Source organism: Seriola aureovittata, chromosome 18 (assembly GCF_021018895.1).
Source record: "Seriola aureovittata isolate HTS-2021-v1 ecotype China chromosome 18, ASM2101889v1, whole genome shotgun sequence".
Lineage (NCBI taxonomy): Eukaryota > Metazoa > Chordata > Actinopteri > Carangiformes > Carangidae > Seriola > Seriola aureovittata.
This window is the reverse complement of record NC_079381.1, coordinates 14,404,496-14,421,955: the sequence shown is the minus strand read 5'-3', so window position 1 is coordinate 14,421,955 and position 17,460 is coordinate 14,404,496. Positions and strand designations below refer to the sequence as shown.

The following is a 17,460-nucleotide window of genomic DNA, read 5'->3' as shown; positions in this document are numbered from 1 at the left end:
TAATGCACTGTAGGACAATAATAATTTCATAATTTTCATTATTTTGAGAATGCCAGGAGGTGTAGAAGAAGAAGATAATAATACAGCTTTTTAACACAACTATATTATTGCCTATAGCAGAATGTGTTGCACAGGTGTGTCTTTTATTATTCCCAGCTCCTGTGGCTATGTGGCAGTGCTGGAGGAAATGTTCATGTCATTTACTTCTGTAAAACTAGCATTATCACACAATACAAATACTCCATTACAGGTAAAAGTACTACAATCAAAAAACTTAAGTAAAATATAATAGTATTGTATACTTAAAGAGGGAAAAGTAACAGTTGCAAAGTGTTAAAACCGTACTGCAGATTTGGTGGAAATCCAACCTTGCATTACAAAGGGAGTGTGAACAGGGGAATTGATTACAGCAAGCAAAATCTCTTTCATTATACACATGTGCACATGAGTACTATTTTAAAACAGACTTGGGAAATTGTGAAGCTTTCCTTTAATCATAGAGTTAAAAAGTTTCAGGTGAAACAAAAGGGTTTTGTTCCCCCATGATGACTGTGTGTGTTAGAGGGGTGTGGGGTGTGGGGGGCTGTAAAAGGATAGTTTATCCAGCTCTTTCTGATTAAGAGGAGGGGAGTGTATAATAATATCCAGGCTTTATGAATAACGTCTCAGCAGCGTCAGTAATAACAAAAGCACAACTCAAACTGGAGCTTACCTCAGGCCTGCACCAATGAGCGCCAAGCTCGTGCACACCGCGGCCAATGGCTGGTCCCGGGACCCTCGCGCACAGACGTTTGAAGGGCGGTCCTCGGCAGAAAAAGGAAAGTATGGATCAGAGAGCGGCGGAGTATCGGTGGAAGGTAGCCTGCAGAAACGGTGAAACATATATAGATTTCAGGCTAAAATCCTTTTAAAATACATGTAATTTGCTTTTCAGTGAACGATAATTCCCTGTGTTACTCTGTATGTTCAGCTGTGTGTTTACATAAAGTAAGCCAACTTGTGTTGGCTTGTTTTTGACTAATTAGTCAGCGGAGATTATCAATACCTCCATGGCTTTGATAGCGACTGACCGAGGCTGCAAACTGAACGGGACGTCGGCGATTTACGGCAGAGTTGGGCCAAGAAAAGAAGTGTTTCAGGGCAAGGCGGAGGGCTTTAAAACTGCAAAAATGCAGCCAAAAGAGACGGAGTATTCAACAGATGGTCTGCCCAAAGCCTTCCTGCACAGCCTGAGGACCCTGTTTGACATTTTGGATGATGGTGGACGGGGCTATGTCCACATCTCGGAGATCGAGAGTCGCTGGCAGGGCGCAGACACCCAGGACCTGCCCGGTGGGGTGCTGGGCTGCCTGAGGAGGGTCACTCCACCGCATGGCTGTCTCACCTTTGAGCGGTTTGTTGCGGGGCTGCGGTACTCCATGCTCAACCCAGAGAACAGCTCCCACTTCAAGGCCCAGGCTGCCGTGCATCCGCAGCAGGCTCCAAAGCAGTCTCAGAAACCCGCCCCGCTCTCCACATGCAGCGTCGGGACGCGGGTCGAGAACAAGGTCCGTCCGCTGGGGTCGAGCAACGTGCCCAACATTCAGCAGCACCGGGCGTCCTCCCTCCAGAGCCGGGCCAGGCAGGAGGAGGGACCCGGGTACACCGCGTGTGGACCGGCGAGGTACAGCGCGGGCTTCGAGAGGTCCGGGCGGAGTTTGGAGCGGATTCCCGGCGCTCCGGAGGGAGGTTGTTACAGAACCGACTCGGGCCATGCCACTAAACCGACACAGCCCCAGCAGAGCCGGGTCAGGTCAATTGAGTCACTTGCTCTGGAGTCACCACAGCTCCAAGGACAAAGTAAGTGCAACCAAGAAAGCCATTTCTAAGTAGTTGAAATTATGTGAGTGCGTGTGTATGAGGGGCTGGGGGGACAGTTCGGTGAGTCTATTATTAACCCTATAAAATATCAGGGAATAGTGAAAAAACACCCATCACAGTTTACCAAAGCCAAAGAAGAAGTCAATAGTATATAGAACTTAAATAATTAATTTGTCTGACCAACAGTCAAAGATATTCAATTTACAAAACAGAAAAACAGCACATCCACACATCTGAGAAGCTTTAACCAGCAAAAGTTACAACATTTAGGATGTAAATGATTAGAGAACTTGTGGTCAAGTCGATTTTTATTGATTATCATATTTGCCACTACTCTGTCAAAGGTTCATGCTAGATGCTTCTGCTAGTTGCATCTGCACCTCAGTACTCCCATCCCTCTTTAAGGATTTTTAATCCAGCTACTGCTTTTGTTTGCGCCTCCGTTTGCATTTGCTCCTCCTGTTGCTGCAACCTTGAAACAACAACAAAATCTTATTTGGGCACCAACAAATGTGCTTAAGGATGTTAGTCAGAAACGGAGCCACTGCGTCCCCTGAATACCTATCATGATACACCCGAGACTAAATTCCCATGAGCAAGCCATTTAACTGCATGCATAACTGAACTGATATGCAGTCTTGCCAGCTTCTATCTCATATTATAATTTAATTGGATGCAGTGATCCATGTAGTACACACAAGTGCACAATGTCTGCATAGCGCTTGCATGTCAGCTTTTGTCATTCAGCAGGAGTCCTACGTTAAGGTAAAGTTAAAAATGGAAACTTTGCCTTAATCCTCAAAGTGGTCCAAAACAGTCTTAGTTGGGGTTCTGACAGTAAACATCTCAGGTATCACTATTATGTCACCACTCAAACAGGCCTCTTTAAGGGCCTCTGCTTCAAAGATGGGTGCCCAGTTGAATAATTGCTGTTGTTAACCCCAGGTCAGGTCAGAGATCATGTCAGAAATTCCCACAGAGATTTATAAACCTTGAGGGTCTGGCTTGTGGATGGAGGAAAAAGTTATCCCTGCCATGGGTATCTGATTGGGGAACAGGCCATCGCCTGTCAGTTGTTAACATGTTCATGTGTCCAGTTTTTCTCTGGTGTGTCGGATGTGGGTTAGAGGAGCTGCTGCAGAGAAACTCCCAGTTCGCTTGCTCATTATGTCGTTCATACATACAGGCTCTCATACAGGCTCACTACTGTTCCTCCTCCTTTCACAATCATACCAGAGTCCTTTTACATGCTGTGTCTCTTTCTTTCTTTCTCTCTCTCTCTCTGTCTCTCACACACACACACACACACACACACACACACACAACTGGAGTCCATCCAAATTTGCATGATCTCTATACAGCTAGGCCTGTCTAAAGCTATAAGACTGACACTGTCACACTCTCTCTGTCGAGCCCTCTGGGCTTTCACTGCTTGCACCACTGAGGAAGATGTTGTGTTTTCAGAGAGTTGGATAGATGGATAGATAGATACAGTGGATGGACAGAAAGAAAAGTTCACATACTTTTGCGTGCTTTTGGTCAGCAGCTGTTTATGGTTTGGGCTCCTAAATTCAATTAAGGGAAATCTTAATGCTGCAGCATACAGTGATATTCTTTAGGCCTTTTTTTTCCAAATTTGGGGGCAGGCCCTTTTTTGTTTGTGCACAAAGTGAGGTCTTTAAAGATGTGGTTTTCTGAGTTTGGTGTGGACGAACTTGGGTGGCCTGCACGGAGTCCTGATCTCGACCCCGTCCAACACCTTTTGGGATGAATTGCAACAACTGTGAGCCAGGCCTTATCATGCAACATCAGTGGTCGACCGCACTAATGCTCTCATGGCTAAATGGAAGCAAATCCCTGCAGCCAGGTTCCAAAATCTTTTGCAGAGCCTAAACAGAATATTGCATGGATGTTAATGCTGCATATAAATGCCCATAGTTTTGGAACGAAAGGTTTAGTAATTACACTTGGGTGTCCACATACTTTTGTCCAATTGGTGCAGAGAGCCAGACCAGCAGTTTCCATGATGTAATCTCTCATATGCAGCCAAACCCTGCTGGATTAGGCCAGATTACAGCAGAAAGGCCAGAGCTCACTGAATCGCTGCATCTGTGAAAAACTCCCCTACACCCTGGGCATCAGCACAAATTCCTGACACTCTCACTCCCTCGCTCCTCTCATGTTTTTGAGAAAGGTCAGCAGGGGTGATGTGCACTTACATCTAAAAATTCTGACCATAATAAAATACCACAGTAGATATCAGGGGAAGTGATACTACGGAAAAAAGAGCCACTGAGATGCTTTGCCAAGTTTTCACAGTTTTGAGCAGCAAGGAAACAGCCTCCACTTACTCACAGACCTACATGTGTTGACAGGAAACAGAAAACACAGAACACTGTACAAACCCCACACACACAGGAGCAGGGCAGAGATTTAAGGGAAGTTGAAGGAGCAGGGAGCAGAGAAACCTTGTTGTATGTCATCTTTGGAATATCTGAAAACAGTGCTGAGTATCACACTTTGCTCTCTGACAGGAGCTGACAAAACAATGTCACCACAAGGACCATTTACTAGTTGCTCTGGAACTTTCAAACATCACATGGTTTTCATCAGCAGATGCCAAATTGTCATGGAACTGAAGATGTTCAAATTTCCCTAATTTTTATTAAAAAAAAAAAATAAAAAGTTTGAAAAAAAATTTTAAAAATGGACAGAAATGCAAAACCAAGTTTGATTCAATAACCAATGAATAATAATCAAGAAAAACACTCCCTCTTTCTTTGTCTTTCTCCTGATCACGACAAAGAAAACACAAACACATCCTAACCTTGTGCCAAAAAATTCTTAAAGTGGTATTTACTATCCACCTTCGAACTTTGCTTATTACACTGTTAATCGCTGTTCTTCCAGCTCACTTGCCCAGGTTGCTCAGGTTATTGTGTGTTGTTGAATTCTAGCCCCAAGCTCAGATACTTCACATTTTTCCCTCTGCTCCACATTCTCAGTCAAATAATCAGACAAGGGACCATAATTAGTTTCACATTTAATAAAAAAAAAAAAAAAAAAGAAAGAAAGAAAAAAGACAAAAGTTTAATGAAGCCTTTTCAGTATCACTGTTTTTGCCACATTTATCACGTCACTATGTGTTGAGTTCAGTGCACACCATGAAATAAAAGTTGTCCTGCTTTGTTGATACCAGAAACATTTGCAGAGTACAGCTCCCTCATGTGGTATACATCATACACTGGCAACCCAAATGCATTATCTTCATCATCGTCTATAGATGTGGAGGTGTTTTGCCCAGTAAAATTCAATCTCACATTCGCTACATCAGGGACTGATTTAGACACACGTGACTGAAACAGCTAAGGATGTGAGAAACAAGAATCCAACACAATGCATTCTTATAAAACTTTGACATGATAAATGTCTTAATGATTCTTTTTCTTTTGAGATGTACCTTTAGTGTTGTTGACTATGCAGTGAGTTGAACGTATGCAGTCAATATTAGTTGTTGCCGAGTGAGTTAGTTTTCAGACTCACCTGGATTACATACTTGGATGAAAGTTTGACTGTATGTGATTCTAATCACTGTGTGTGGCATGTGTCAATGAATGCCTGCTGCAAAAGTACTCTTTAAGACTTTTTCTTCACCACTGTTGCTTCTTTGCTATTAAAGTTGTACATGGTGGTCAGAAGTATGTTGTATTTCACCTCAAGCAATCGCCTAAATGATTAGAGTGAGTCATATTTTCAAATGTTTCCATTAAGGATTGTGTTTTTCCCTGTACTGTTGTCACAGTTATGTTCAGCAGGCGACAAACAAAACTGCAGTATATACAGAGTGCAGACCAGATGACAGTGTTGTGTTGAAATTGATTAGATGTGTCTGTCTCCACTTTTCTAGGTGTTGCGAAATCGGGTTTACCAAGATCCCAGAGCGAATCAGCAACAGGATTTACTGGTGGCTCTAGACGACACGGGCGGAGTCGGGAAGAGCAGAGACGGCACACCATATCCAATGGAGTGGATTACGGAATGGTTGGTACACACACACACACACACACACACACACACACACACACACACACACACACACACACACACACACACACACACACACACACAAACGAAACACTGGGCAGTAGCCTTACTTGTTTCTGTATATCAGCGATGACGTTTGCATACATAGTTTTCCATAAAATAACCAGCAAACCAGGTTCTAGGTGACATTAGTGATGAGTGGGTCTGCTATGGATCGAACCACCACCCACCTCCTCTAAATTGAGGCTTTGGACTGTTGGTCAAATAAGACAAACTAATTTAAATGTCACCTTGGGTTGTGAGAAATTACTTTCAGATATGTTATATACAAAACAATTAATGGATGAATCATGAAAATAACTGACAGACTAATTGATAAGGAAAATCAACCTCAGAGTTGTTGCTCACTTTCATATTTAGGACATGACTGTAGCTTGGAGACATGTCTTTTCACTATTGGTCTACATTTACACAAGCTCACTGCTCACAGCACTGTCAGTACATGTTGAGTTCAACAAAACTATGGCAGCAATCTGAGTATTGGTTCTGTTGCTGCGCTTCCCGGATCATCTTCTCTTCTCTGTATTAGAATTAGGGCTGTAACTAAAAATGATTTTCATTATCAAGTAATCTGTCAATTACTTGAATTAACCCATTAATTGTTTTATTTTTACTCAAAGATATTAAGTTCACATTTATTATAAAAAACAAAGACAGAAAACTGACAAATGTTCACATTTATTGAGCTGGAATATATGCAGATATTTAGATTTTCTTCCTTGATAAATGAATTAAACAATTATTAATAATTGTCTGCAAGTATTACAATTGTTGACAATTGAATTCTATTGATGGACTATTTGATTAATAGATTTTCCAGTTTCTCAAAGGTCAGAAATTGCTGCTTTTCTTTGTCTTATGTGATTGTAATTTGAATCTTTGGATTTTTCAATGTTGGTCGGACAAAGCGCAGTTGAAGTTAGATGTCACTTTTGGCTCTGAGACATTGTGATTGACATTTTTCTGACATTTCTTAGACTAGCAGGTTAATCATTAATGAAAAGTTCAGTTGTTCAAACTGACAAAATGTGACAACTGTTGAGTAAAGGTGTTACATGAGATAAATTTGCAGCTTCTGGATGTGTTTTGCTGTTGTATTTATTATTATTTTAGTTGTGTTGAGTTGAGTTGTGTGAAAACAGTGGATCATAGGTCAAGACTTTGAGATAGACAGATTTAAGTATGATTGGATGTAATGGGGACAGTGGCTTTTAAAGATAGGCTGTAGGTCATTCAATAGTTGATTTCTGTTGTGAAGTAAATAGTTGAAGCATGTTAATACCAGGAAAATGTAAAAAAAAAAAAAAAGTTCAAGTTTCAAGTGCAGGCTCTTCTCCATTTCACTTTCCATTGGCCTCCACATTCCCCTCCCTGTGCCCCCTGCCTCCCCCCTCACTCTGCCCCTCCCACCTCCAGTCAGGAGCTCATGCCTCCTCTCACTCTCCGTCTCTCCCCTTGCCTCACCATTTCTCATTCTCTCCAGCTCGCCTCCTCTCCCTCCTTCTCTCCCTGTTTGTGTTGCCGTCTCCGTCTCTTTTCCCCTTGGCCTCTGTGTCTGGAGAGGCTGACTGACCGACTCCCCTCCTTCTCCCTCCCTCCCTGCCCCTCTCCTCCTCCCCCTTCCCTCTGTCCCTCCCACCCAGGCCGACTTGGCCCGCTGCTGCCCTGATGGTAGTGAGCCGGGTCGGGCCCAGGGGCCTGGTAGAAGTAGAGGACTCGTTCGGGCGGCCCGGCCCAGCCTGGACGGCTGTGTGGGCTGCCTACACTACCGTCTTCATCCCCCTCAGCAGTAGCCTCTACAGCAGCAAAGCCCTGCACTTTTTTCTCTGGGTGAGTAGGACGAGAGGGAGAGAAGGACAGGGAGGGAGAGGGAGAGATGTTTGCCGAGGATAGAGGAAATTGAAGCTGGTCTTTGAGATGGTTCTGTAATGAGTCTATTTCAGGATTTGGAGATGTGTATTAGGTTGTTTTGATACTGATTTGTGACAGTTGAGTCAAATAGAGGAGATAAAAAGTTATGATTAAGTTCACTGGGAATTCAGTGTTTGTGTTGATCTGGATAATAAAAACTATTTATCTGCTTGTTTTAGGGATTGTGTTGGTTGGCTTTAGAGCCTCAGGGTTTGGACAAGTGCTGTAGTGAGGAGTTGACAGACAGAGCTGAATCGACAACTGTGTTTTATTTTCTGGTTGCAGTTTCGCAAATTTGAGGTTTTGCTCCATTTTTCTTTTTTTCTATATCATTGTAAATTGAATATATTCGGATAATGAACTGTTTGTTAGACAAAAAAAACAATATGAAGAATTTCATGGGCATTTTTCAGTGTTTCCTAACATTTGATAAACTTGTTGATGACAGATCAAAAATTAAAATATATCTCTTCTGTTTTGTGAGCTGTAACCTGCTTAAGTGTTGCAGAGCTTCGGGGTGTGGATGGCGCTGAAAGCAGTAGTCAATTAGTCGATTAATCAACATTGAGCAAAAATACCAAACATTCCCCGGTTTTATTATTTTATTAATATGTGATTTTGCTGTTTTTCTCTCTTTAATATAAAGCTAAATTAAATCTTTGTTTTTTTACTGTTAGTTGTACAAAACAAGCAATTTCAAGACATCTCCTTGGCATTTCTCACTATTGTCTTACATTTTATAAACTAAACAATGAAACTAATCAGAAAAATAGTGAACATATGTAAATATTTTGTTATTTTGGGACTTGTTGCTTCTGACCTGCTGTTGTATTGTGTAGCATCAAGGTTCGGGCCACTCTGTCTCCTGGTGCTTTGTAGATGACATTTTGAAAGGCTGTTATGTTGTTCTTTGTGTTTTTTTTAACCTAAACAGCTTGTGCAGTGGGTGTCATGTTATTGTATGTGCATTTCTGTGTGTATTCATTCCCACTCATTCAGCCAGCAGAGAGAACACAAACATACATGCACAGACTTTTCCATAACCTTTCAGCCATTTGCTGCCCTGCTCCCTCTCTCTGTGTATTTTCTCCTCTGCTCCCTTTCTTTCTTTCTTTTTAACAGTGGGTTTTCCTGCCTTTGGCCCACCACATTCATGCAGCCTGACACTAGGTCATGCTTCATTCTAGACACAGAGCCCAGACCCCCTCCTCTTCCCCTAACACCCCCCCAATTCCTGTCTTCCTCTGTGAACTCTCTCTGTCGTCAGGCTTTATGTGGAAAAAGCACAAGTATGTTAAACAGGATTTGATTTTGGTCTCTTAAATCTATCGTCCTCTGTTTAGTTTACTGTGGCAACATGTATTCCGGTGTATGAGCGACGATCAGTGGAATGTACTGAGCTACACGGGGGACGGAGGGACGGAGGGATGGGTGGATAGAAAGATGACACACCAGGTGGCTGAATGCCAGCAATGAGGCCTGCACTGTGGCAATGTGCCGCATGGACAGCCTGGTCAGCACAACTCAATGCAGCCTTGTTGGGGTGCACACGCACACGCACGCACACACACACACACACACACACACACACACAGAAACAAACACACCTCTCTCTTCTGTTTCACACACACTCATACACACTGGGGTGGCCATAGTTGAAGTGGGTCCGCTGTTTGCTCCATTCTTAGGTTGCTGCGCGGTTGCCATGACGCTGGACTGATTGCTCCTCTAAACATTGTTCAGGATGGGAGAGAATCCGGCACAATTGGTATGGCGCCATTGTCTCCACCAGCACAAAAGAGTTTGCTGCAGATGCCCTTGTGAAAACATGGGAGTTTGTCTACCATGCAGACTGCTGGCAGCCCAAAATCAGTGATTAGATTTAATCTTGGCAGCAGTCTGAAAGCTCTCTTAGTGATGGCATGGGAAATACGAAAATTAAATGCTTTTTTTTTTTTTGCTGATGGGTCTCTGTGAAGTCTGGTTTGATGTTGTGTGTTCTTAATTGAATTTTTCTCCTTCATCTTCCACCATTTCACTCCTTTCCTCTTCCTTTCCTCAACATACCATCCTTTTTAACTTCCCTCTCACATAGTTGAAGCAAATGAAAGAGCTGGAGCAGGAGAAGGACTCTCTGCTGGCGGGCCTGGAAGTTGTGGAGCGGGCCCGAGACTGGTACCAGGGCCAAATCCACAATGTCACAGAGAGACAGCGGCAGGTCGGCCAGAGCTCCCACTGCACGGTCAGTTCAGGCTCTGGTCTGAGACTCTCAAAGCTGTTGTATGTTGTTGTTTTTTAATGGTATGAACAACTGGCCAAATACAGACAATATTACATCAACCCATGCACAATACCTATTTATAATTTTTGAACTTAACTTTTATCATATTCCCAAGTCAAACGACAAAATAGAACACAACACAAACAACAAACAATACAATCAACATCTATCATGAACTCTAGTATAGAGTCATGGTTTTTACTCCTGTGTGTACTAGAGGCTGCACAAGAATATGTTCTCAAGTATGGAAAAAAAAATCATGTTTTTTGATTCTTCTCTCTCATGCTGTTCGTTTAGATTTTACTTGTTTGATTGTTTAAAAAACAAAATAGGGAAAATTTAATGCAAAGTTAAATTTACTGCTGTTCATGTCCTGCCTGGAGATATTATTTAAACTATAAGTATTCGATTGTCTGGGCTTTCCCTCTCCCCACTGACAGTCCAAATGTTTAGCATGCCTTTAGTTCAGGTTGTCACTTTCACACAGGTATTCTGGGAAATGTAGGAGATTGCTAACTAAATAGCTAGATGAGGCAGGTTAAGGGGAACGTAGGTATACCTGACAGAGTAAAGAACCAGCCAGTGTTAATACATGTTTTGGTGTGTTTTTGTTCGAGTCTTGTAATCTTTACCTTAATCACTATTTCAAACTGATTTCCTCGTACCTAGGCTTGTCCTTTTCATGACATTTCTCAGACCTTTACCCACTTTCTTGAGTTCATTTTGTCTCTGTGTTCTCTCCTCTCAGGATTTCTTCACAGAAACTAATCAGAGTCGCATGAATGTTCTCATTCCCAAACTGCAAGAAGTCAACCACTGCCTTAATGACCTTATTTCCTGCACTGGGATGGTGAGTGTTACTGACCATACATATTTTTACTTTGGTAACACTGGGATCTAAGTTAAGTCAAACATTCCTTAATGTCCCAGGATATGTAGATGCAATCTAAATATAAATCTACATTGTAAACTCACAATGTAGAGATAATGTAACAGGTCGTTTGTGTTGGTTTGAATTACTGTCCCCTGCTCCTGCAGCAATGGAAGTAGTGGTTTAGCAGTATTTTGTGTTGTTTGTTTGTGTAATCTAAACTGACCACCACCACAAGCAAGCTATACATTAAAGCTACATTTCAAGTCTACAGTGGGTGAATGTTTGCAACTCAAAAGACATAATCTGTTTGAGCCATCATTTTAAGGCTTTAGGTGATCAGAATTACAAGGTGGGTTTTTATAGAAAAATAGGACGGTCTGTACTGTATGTGTTAAGGCCACAAAATATGAAAAAAATGTCATTACAAAAACGACAATCAACAACAATGAGCTTCTTTCTATCAGATGGCCCATTCATCTTTTCAATTTCTGCCAGCTACTTAAAGAGGATTTGTTGAACTGAATTTGAAATTGAATTTATGATGTTTTTGTGTTTTTTATTTGGGAAGCCAAAATTACGAGATAAAATTGTGGAGAGTGCTTAGTTCTACACAAAACATGTCTGTTACAAGCAAACACGAGGAGGCTACAAGAGGAAGTCTTTCTTTTTTGTTACTGGAAATTTTGTCTGACTAAAAGATGAATGCAGTAAATATTTCTCAAAATAGCATTCAAGGAAATCTCTGTCTGAAGAAGAAACGACCACAGCAGGATATGGGAAACTGGCTTTATGAAATTAAACATGTAAATTATGACACGCCATGACAAAACAACGTGATATGTAACAATATATCTGGTGTTGATTTTTCATTTAACACTAGTTCCTCTTTGTTTCCCAGCAGTCATTTCCTTCAAGTGGTGCTCAGACAGCAGCGCTCTCAGCAAACTCCCAGCCTCCACCTCCAGCTCCTCCACAAGCCATCCAGAGACTGAAGGACCAGAACCGACTCCTCACACAGGTTCAACGCAGTCTACAAACTGCCAATAGATAAAAGTCACCGTAGCCTTTAGGAGTAATGTCTGACACTCACTTCCTTTCCCTTTTTTCATCAAGGAGGTGACAGAGAAGAGTGAACGCATCGCGCAGCTGGAACAGGAGAAATCAGCCTTGATAAAGCAGCTTTTTGAGGCGCGAGCCCGCAGCGCGCAAGACACCAGCACCATGGATTCCACCTTCATCTGAAAACAATTACACCCAACATCGTGACATCGCCGTGTTTCTAGGAAACATCATGACGTAATGTTGAAATATCTGCGCTGGTCTGGATCCAACTTTTATAGGACTGAAGTTAACTCTTTGTTTACCCAACTGACCACTCGTGGCAGTGATGCACCTTTAGCCATGACACGCCGAAACCCTCGACTGCAGCATGTCACCACTCCACCCCAAACCAAACCAGGCACTACCTAGACGTGAACACTCCCGAATGACTTGACCCGAGAGTCGAAAAGGCTCTCTTACTTGCTGCCTTCACGCTCCCCGCACAAGCACTCCCACCAAGCTGAAAAGACTGGACTATCAAGCTGCGAGTGGGGTCTCATGAGATCCCATCACTTCATTTCTTGCAGCATCTGCAAGATCTCCACTCCCACTCCCAAAAGACTGTTGTTTTTCTTCTACTGCCTGACTGCACAGGCAGCTCTAAAAACAGAAACTTTAACTTAGCGGTCCAAAAAGGAATTGGACAATAGTGGGAATGGTATCTGTTGGAATAAAATGCCATATTCTTACAGTTTGATATGAAAACAAATCAGCTGCATCTGCTTGCTGTGACCTATCATTTACATTTTTGTTTAGACCTTTTAAGTTTGCTTTAATCTCAGTCATTATGAGATACACTTTACCTTCGTCTTCAGTATTTCCTTCCTTTTAATGTAAAATGATAATAATAATAATAATAATAATGTTTACCTGACATTTACCTATTGGTTTTTGGTTTTTAATTTCAAACACTAAGAGAGAGAAATGGCTGAGAAGAACAGTTTTACTATATTTTATAGTAGCATGTTAAATGTTAAGACCTTTCATGAATTTTGGGATTTTTTTAAAGACTGAAACGAGATGGAAGGACAGTTTACAAGCCTACGAAATGTTGCGGCAGAGACAGATGAGAGAAGTTTGCACGTAGAAGAGAGCTGAGGAGGACAAACATGGTAGATGGTGAATGTGTCCGAGTTGGGAGATGTTCTGATGTCATGTCAGAAAAAACAAAAACAAAAAAAAAACAAACACTCTTGCTATCTAGTGCTACATCCCCTGTGTGTCTTTACAGTGGATTCTTTGCATGGGTCATATTTTCAGCTATAAGATATTTATCTTCTGAAGAGATTTCTGTTTGAAACCTGGAGATTAAACATTAGCACAGATGTAAAAACCCATTTTGTCCTTGTAATCGTGCCCTTTAACCAGGATCAGCCTGGAAACTGTTGACTTTAGACTAAACTGAAAAAAACATTCAGCCATCCACAAGTTTACAAAAGACATATATAGTTAGTGGGTGGTGGTAGAAAAAAAAACATAGTTTTATAATGGATTTGTACGGTACTGTTGGGATGTCTGCACATAACATAGTTATATACTGTTGATGTCTGTTTCCCACTTGTTTGATTGTATGTTTCTTGCTGCTCAAACTACATTATGTGTGAGTGAAACTCTTCCTTCTGCTTTCTATTGAGAGTACCCAGACTTCTGACAAAATGTTAAAAAAATAAATATGACCAAACGGTGCTGACTGTGGCTCTGCGATTCTTTGTAGTGTCCTTTTTTAGACACGATCAGAGAAACACAATCAGCCCATAAAAAATGTATGAAATGGATATTTTTCCAATCTGTGCATTTTTTTTCATATTTCTCCAGACTTACAAGACGGAGATGATCTGTTCTGTCCTCCAGGTTTGTATTCTAAAAATTATAACAATACAAGTATTTTTATTTTTTGTTCAGATGTGTCATATGATAGATGAGTTTTGACCATCAGATCTCCTTGGGCTCAACATTTTGATGCACTTGACTGGGTGTGTGCTGTGTTTGGGTTTTATATATTTAACCTTCACTGTGAAGAGTCACGTGTGTGTGAAGTCCGACACTGGTGTTGTCACATTTGTCTGCTGAAGGTGGAAAGTACCAGTAACACTCCTTTATCCCCCCCCATTTAGCATTTATATTCTATACATTAATAGTTAAGAAATTGTTTTTATGGTTTATAACACACTATAATGTAGTTGTAAGTTATGAGTTTTTATTAATGTAATTGGTAACAACTGTAACTCGCCCTGTGGACACCCATAGAAGGAGGCTGTTGTATAAACAGATGATGAATGACAAAATTGTAAATCTTAGTTGTAATAACATAAAAGGAGCAGGTCTTGGTCCAGTGTCCAATTAAAACAAAAGGTCACGTGGAAACTCTGAACCTCCAGTGCTCTAAACGTGAGTCCAACAGTTAATAATTGCATATTCATAGATTTTGGATATTTGATTGAGGGATAAATAATATAATAAATATTCATGACTAAATAAGCAACGTTTACTGGAAAAGGTTGGACAGTTTGAAATGATCAGACTTGACTGAGAGTGACCAAACAGCTCAGCAACAATCAGACTCTGATTTACTGATCCTGACGTTTGCAAATGGAATTGTATTGATTCAGATACTGGTACGTCCTAACCTGTGCTTCAGAGTGCATGACATCACATTTTTCCACCTGAGCCCCACCCACATCAAACCACTAACAAGTGCACGGACAAAAACAGAAATACAAAAATGTGTTGTTAATAAAAACAAGGGGGTTGAGAAAACAGATTTTCAGGTTTTAACTATTATGTTTTTTTTAGGAGAAACTCTATCAGACCCAAACTATCCAATTTACAATTTTATACATGTCTTAAAACATGTCTGGAGGGGGTCTTTAACTTCAGCAGGCTTCTCTATAACCTCATAATCGGGAGGAAACCAAATGACATCTGCTTTTGTTTTATGGTTTGGATATTTGAGCTCATTTATCCTCAGTAAATATAGTTGTGTGATGGTTAACCTTACTTCCTTCTTTCCTTCGCTCTCACTGCCAGTATGTTATATATATATTCTGTATATAGTCTATATGTTTCATGCTCAGGAATACGTAGCTGTGTCGATACAAGGGTTTACTATCTACTGTTTGATCAAAATCTCACAAAATAGCTGCTAAACAACATTTTGTACACCTCTCTTTGGATCCCTGTACAACAGACTGGTGTTTTCTATTGGATTATGATCTAACAAGGTTCCCCTTAATGAAAAAGATAACCATTTTAACATTTGTACTACTGTTTGTCGTGGTAAAATACTAATCTGCAAAAATCATCTTCATTGAAATATCCAGCAACATGAAATTACAACATCAAGAAGCTCCTCTGATCTCTGAAATGGGGCCTGTTAGGACAAAAGCAGTTGTGTGCTGCTGCTGCTGCAGTGTGTGTTTCCACTGCGATGCAGAATTTAACAAACCTGTGAGACTCTTCTACCTTATAGGAGGGAAACACATGTCCTGTGAACCCGACACCATTACAAACAGGCTCAAACAACAAAGGAAAAGAAACCTGAGTCGGGTTTCAACAGACGTCAAGCTGTTCAAACACACAACACACTGTAACGCCAGCAATACACCATAACCTGTAATGAAGTGATGAATGATAAAATAATCCACAGGCCTTTACTGTAACACGTTCACAGATTATTATATATTGACAATGTTAATTAACATAAAGAATGATGATTTAGTAACTGCATGCTGTAGAATGAGTCCGTGCCACACAGCAGTCTTTTCACTGTCTCTAAAGAATAGGCCTAAGGGGTCAAAGGTCACCTGAGGGGTCATTGTTTAGCCCCTGAAAAACAGCGGATGATGTGTAAATGACGTTAACACCCTGACGCATAGAAAAAAACTATCATATACAGACTGCGAGGGTGAAGTATGATGAAGTGATCTGTAGTTTCCAGTCCCTCCTCTGCATGTTGGATGAAGAGCAAACCCCACCGACAGACATCACTCCTCGAAACATGTCCGCCTCACGTAACATATTACACATCGTTACACTGAAGTGAATCAGAAGTGATTTTCTGTTCTGTTGCATCAGTTGTTTACTGCCGATTTTTCCGTCAGGCACCATTGGTTTGTTGCATCATTGCCAATCGGTGTGAATGGATGATGGCTTTCCACAACACGTCCTCCACATGAACCTGTTTTAAATTTCAGTTCACCCCCCCCACCCCCCACCCCCCACCACTCACTTTAACACTTTCACACTATTTAAGTGATTATCCTCCTCGTTGTTTAAACATTATTTAATTTCTTCATTCTTAAGGTGCGATGGATGTACAGGGGCCAAACAAGACATTATGACATCCAGGGGGAGATCTTCAGCTTCCACACCCTCGTCTCGACGCTGCAATTGGATGATCAGATGGAGCAGGATCCCAGAAGTGTTGGGTCATTTTCCAAAAGATGTTTTCCATTCATTTTAAGGAGAGGGGCTCAGCATTTGATCACACTAGGTCAGACGTGAGCAGGAGTCGCAAGGATTAGGTGGAGAGTGTGGACACCAGTCACGTTAGGAAGGAGCTGCAGCATCCTGTTGAACAGGTGAGTGTCTTTTTGCATAAAACGATAACTCCTGACCTCTCCATTTAAAAACAAACACTGCCACTTTTCATGAGTCTCTTCTGCATTGGGTGAATAATGTTGTCCTCTTCTAGCCAGGTCCTTTATTGTGGCAATAATCTGGCACCACAGACTTTATTAGTTCTAATGTTCTGTAGAAGATGACGCTGTGTTCATAGTCAGGTTGCACATTTACATGTCACCCTTAGATACAGAGATAATGGAATATGCCGCATGTTGACCCGGAGGAAACATGTAGGAACACTTGCAAACAATTCTGTGAGCCCTTTAAAGTCACGTTCAACATGTAGTCATGTCACTGTGTGGCCTACACAGCTCTACAGCGCTCTCTGAAAAAGAAATGGGCTTGGGAATCAATGTGACGGTGAAACTTAGAGGGCAGAGGAGATTAGCTCAGTGGAACACTAATTACCACATAAAGGTAAGAGGCTTCATTTACAAAACAAAACTCGATGAAAAAATAATGTACATTTTGAAAAATGCACTTTAATTGTGTATCTTAAGAGGGATTTTTTTTTCTTAATGCAACAGCTTTTATTCCACTAATGAATTAACACTATCTTATGGTCGCCTTTTTATTTTTGATCCACTACATCAACTGTTAAAATATACGTTTTTCTTTATCATTTTTATCTTAAACTTTTTATACTTTTATTATTACTGTAGTCTACTGTATCATGAGTACGCTTTGCTCAGTGAGTGGAGCATTT

The 17,460-nt window shown here is 41.2% G+C and overlaps 1 protein-coding gene across 2 annotated transcripts; it reads left to right on the top strand.

The window, feature by feature from the left end:
* Positions 1-910: 910 nt before the first annotated feature.
* sapcd2 (suppressor APC domain containing 2) lies at positions 911-13,816 on the top strand. 2 transcript variants are annotated; one of them, XM_056403679.1, is made up of 6 exons: positions 911-1,839; positions 5,768-5,901; positions 9,971-10,117; positions 10,905-11,006; positions 11,932-12,048; positions 12,144-13,816. In XM_056403679.1, exons 1-6 carry the CDS (start codon positions 1,050-1,052, stop codon positions 12,270-12,272), a joined length of 1,419 nt encoding a protein of 472 aa, XP_056259654.1. In that variant the 5' UTR covers positions 911-1,049; the 3' UTR covers positions 12,273-13,816. The 2 variants fall into 2 exon arrangements, with proteins under 2 accessions (XP_056259654.1, XP_056259653.1); XM_056403678.1 differs by having other exon boundaries at positions 11,929-12,048.
* Positions 13,817-17,460: the final 3,644 nt, after the last annotated feature.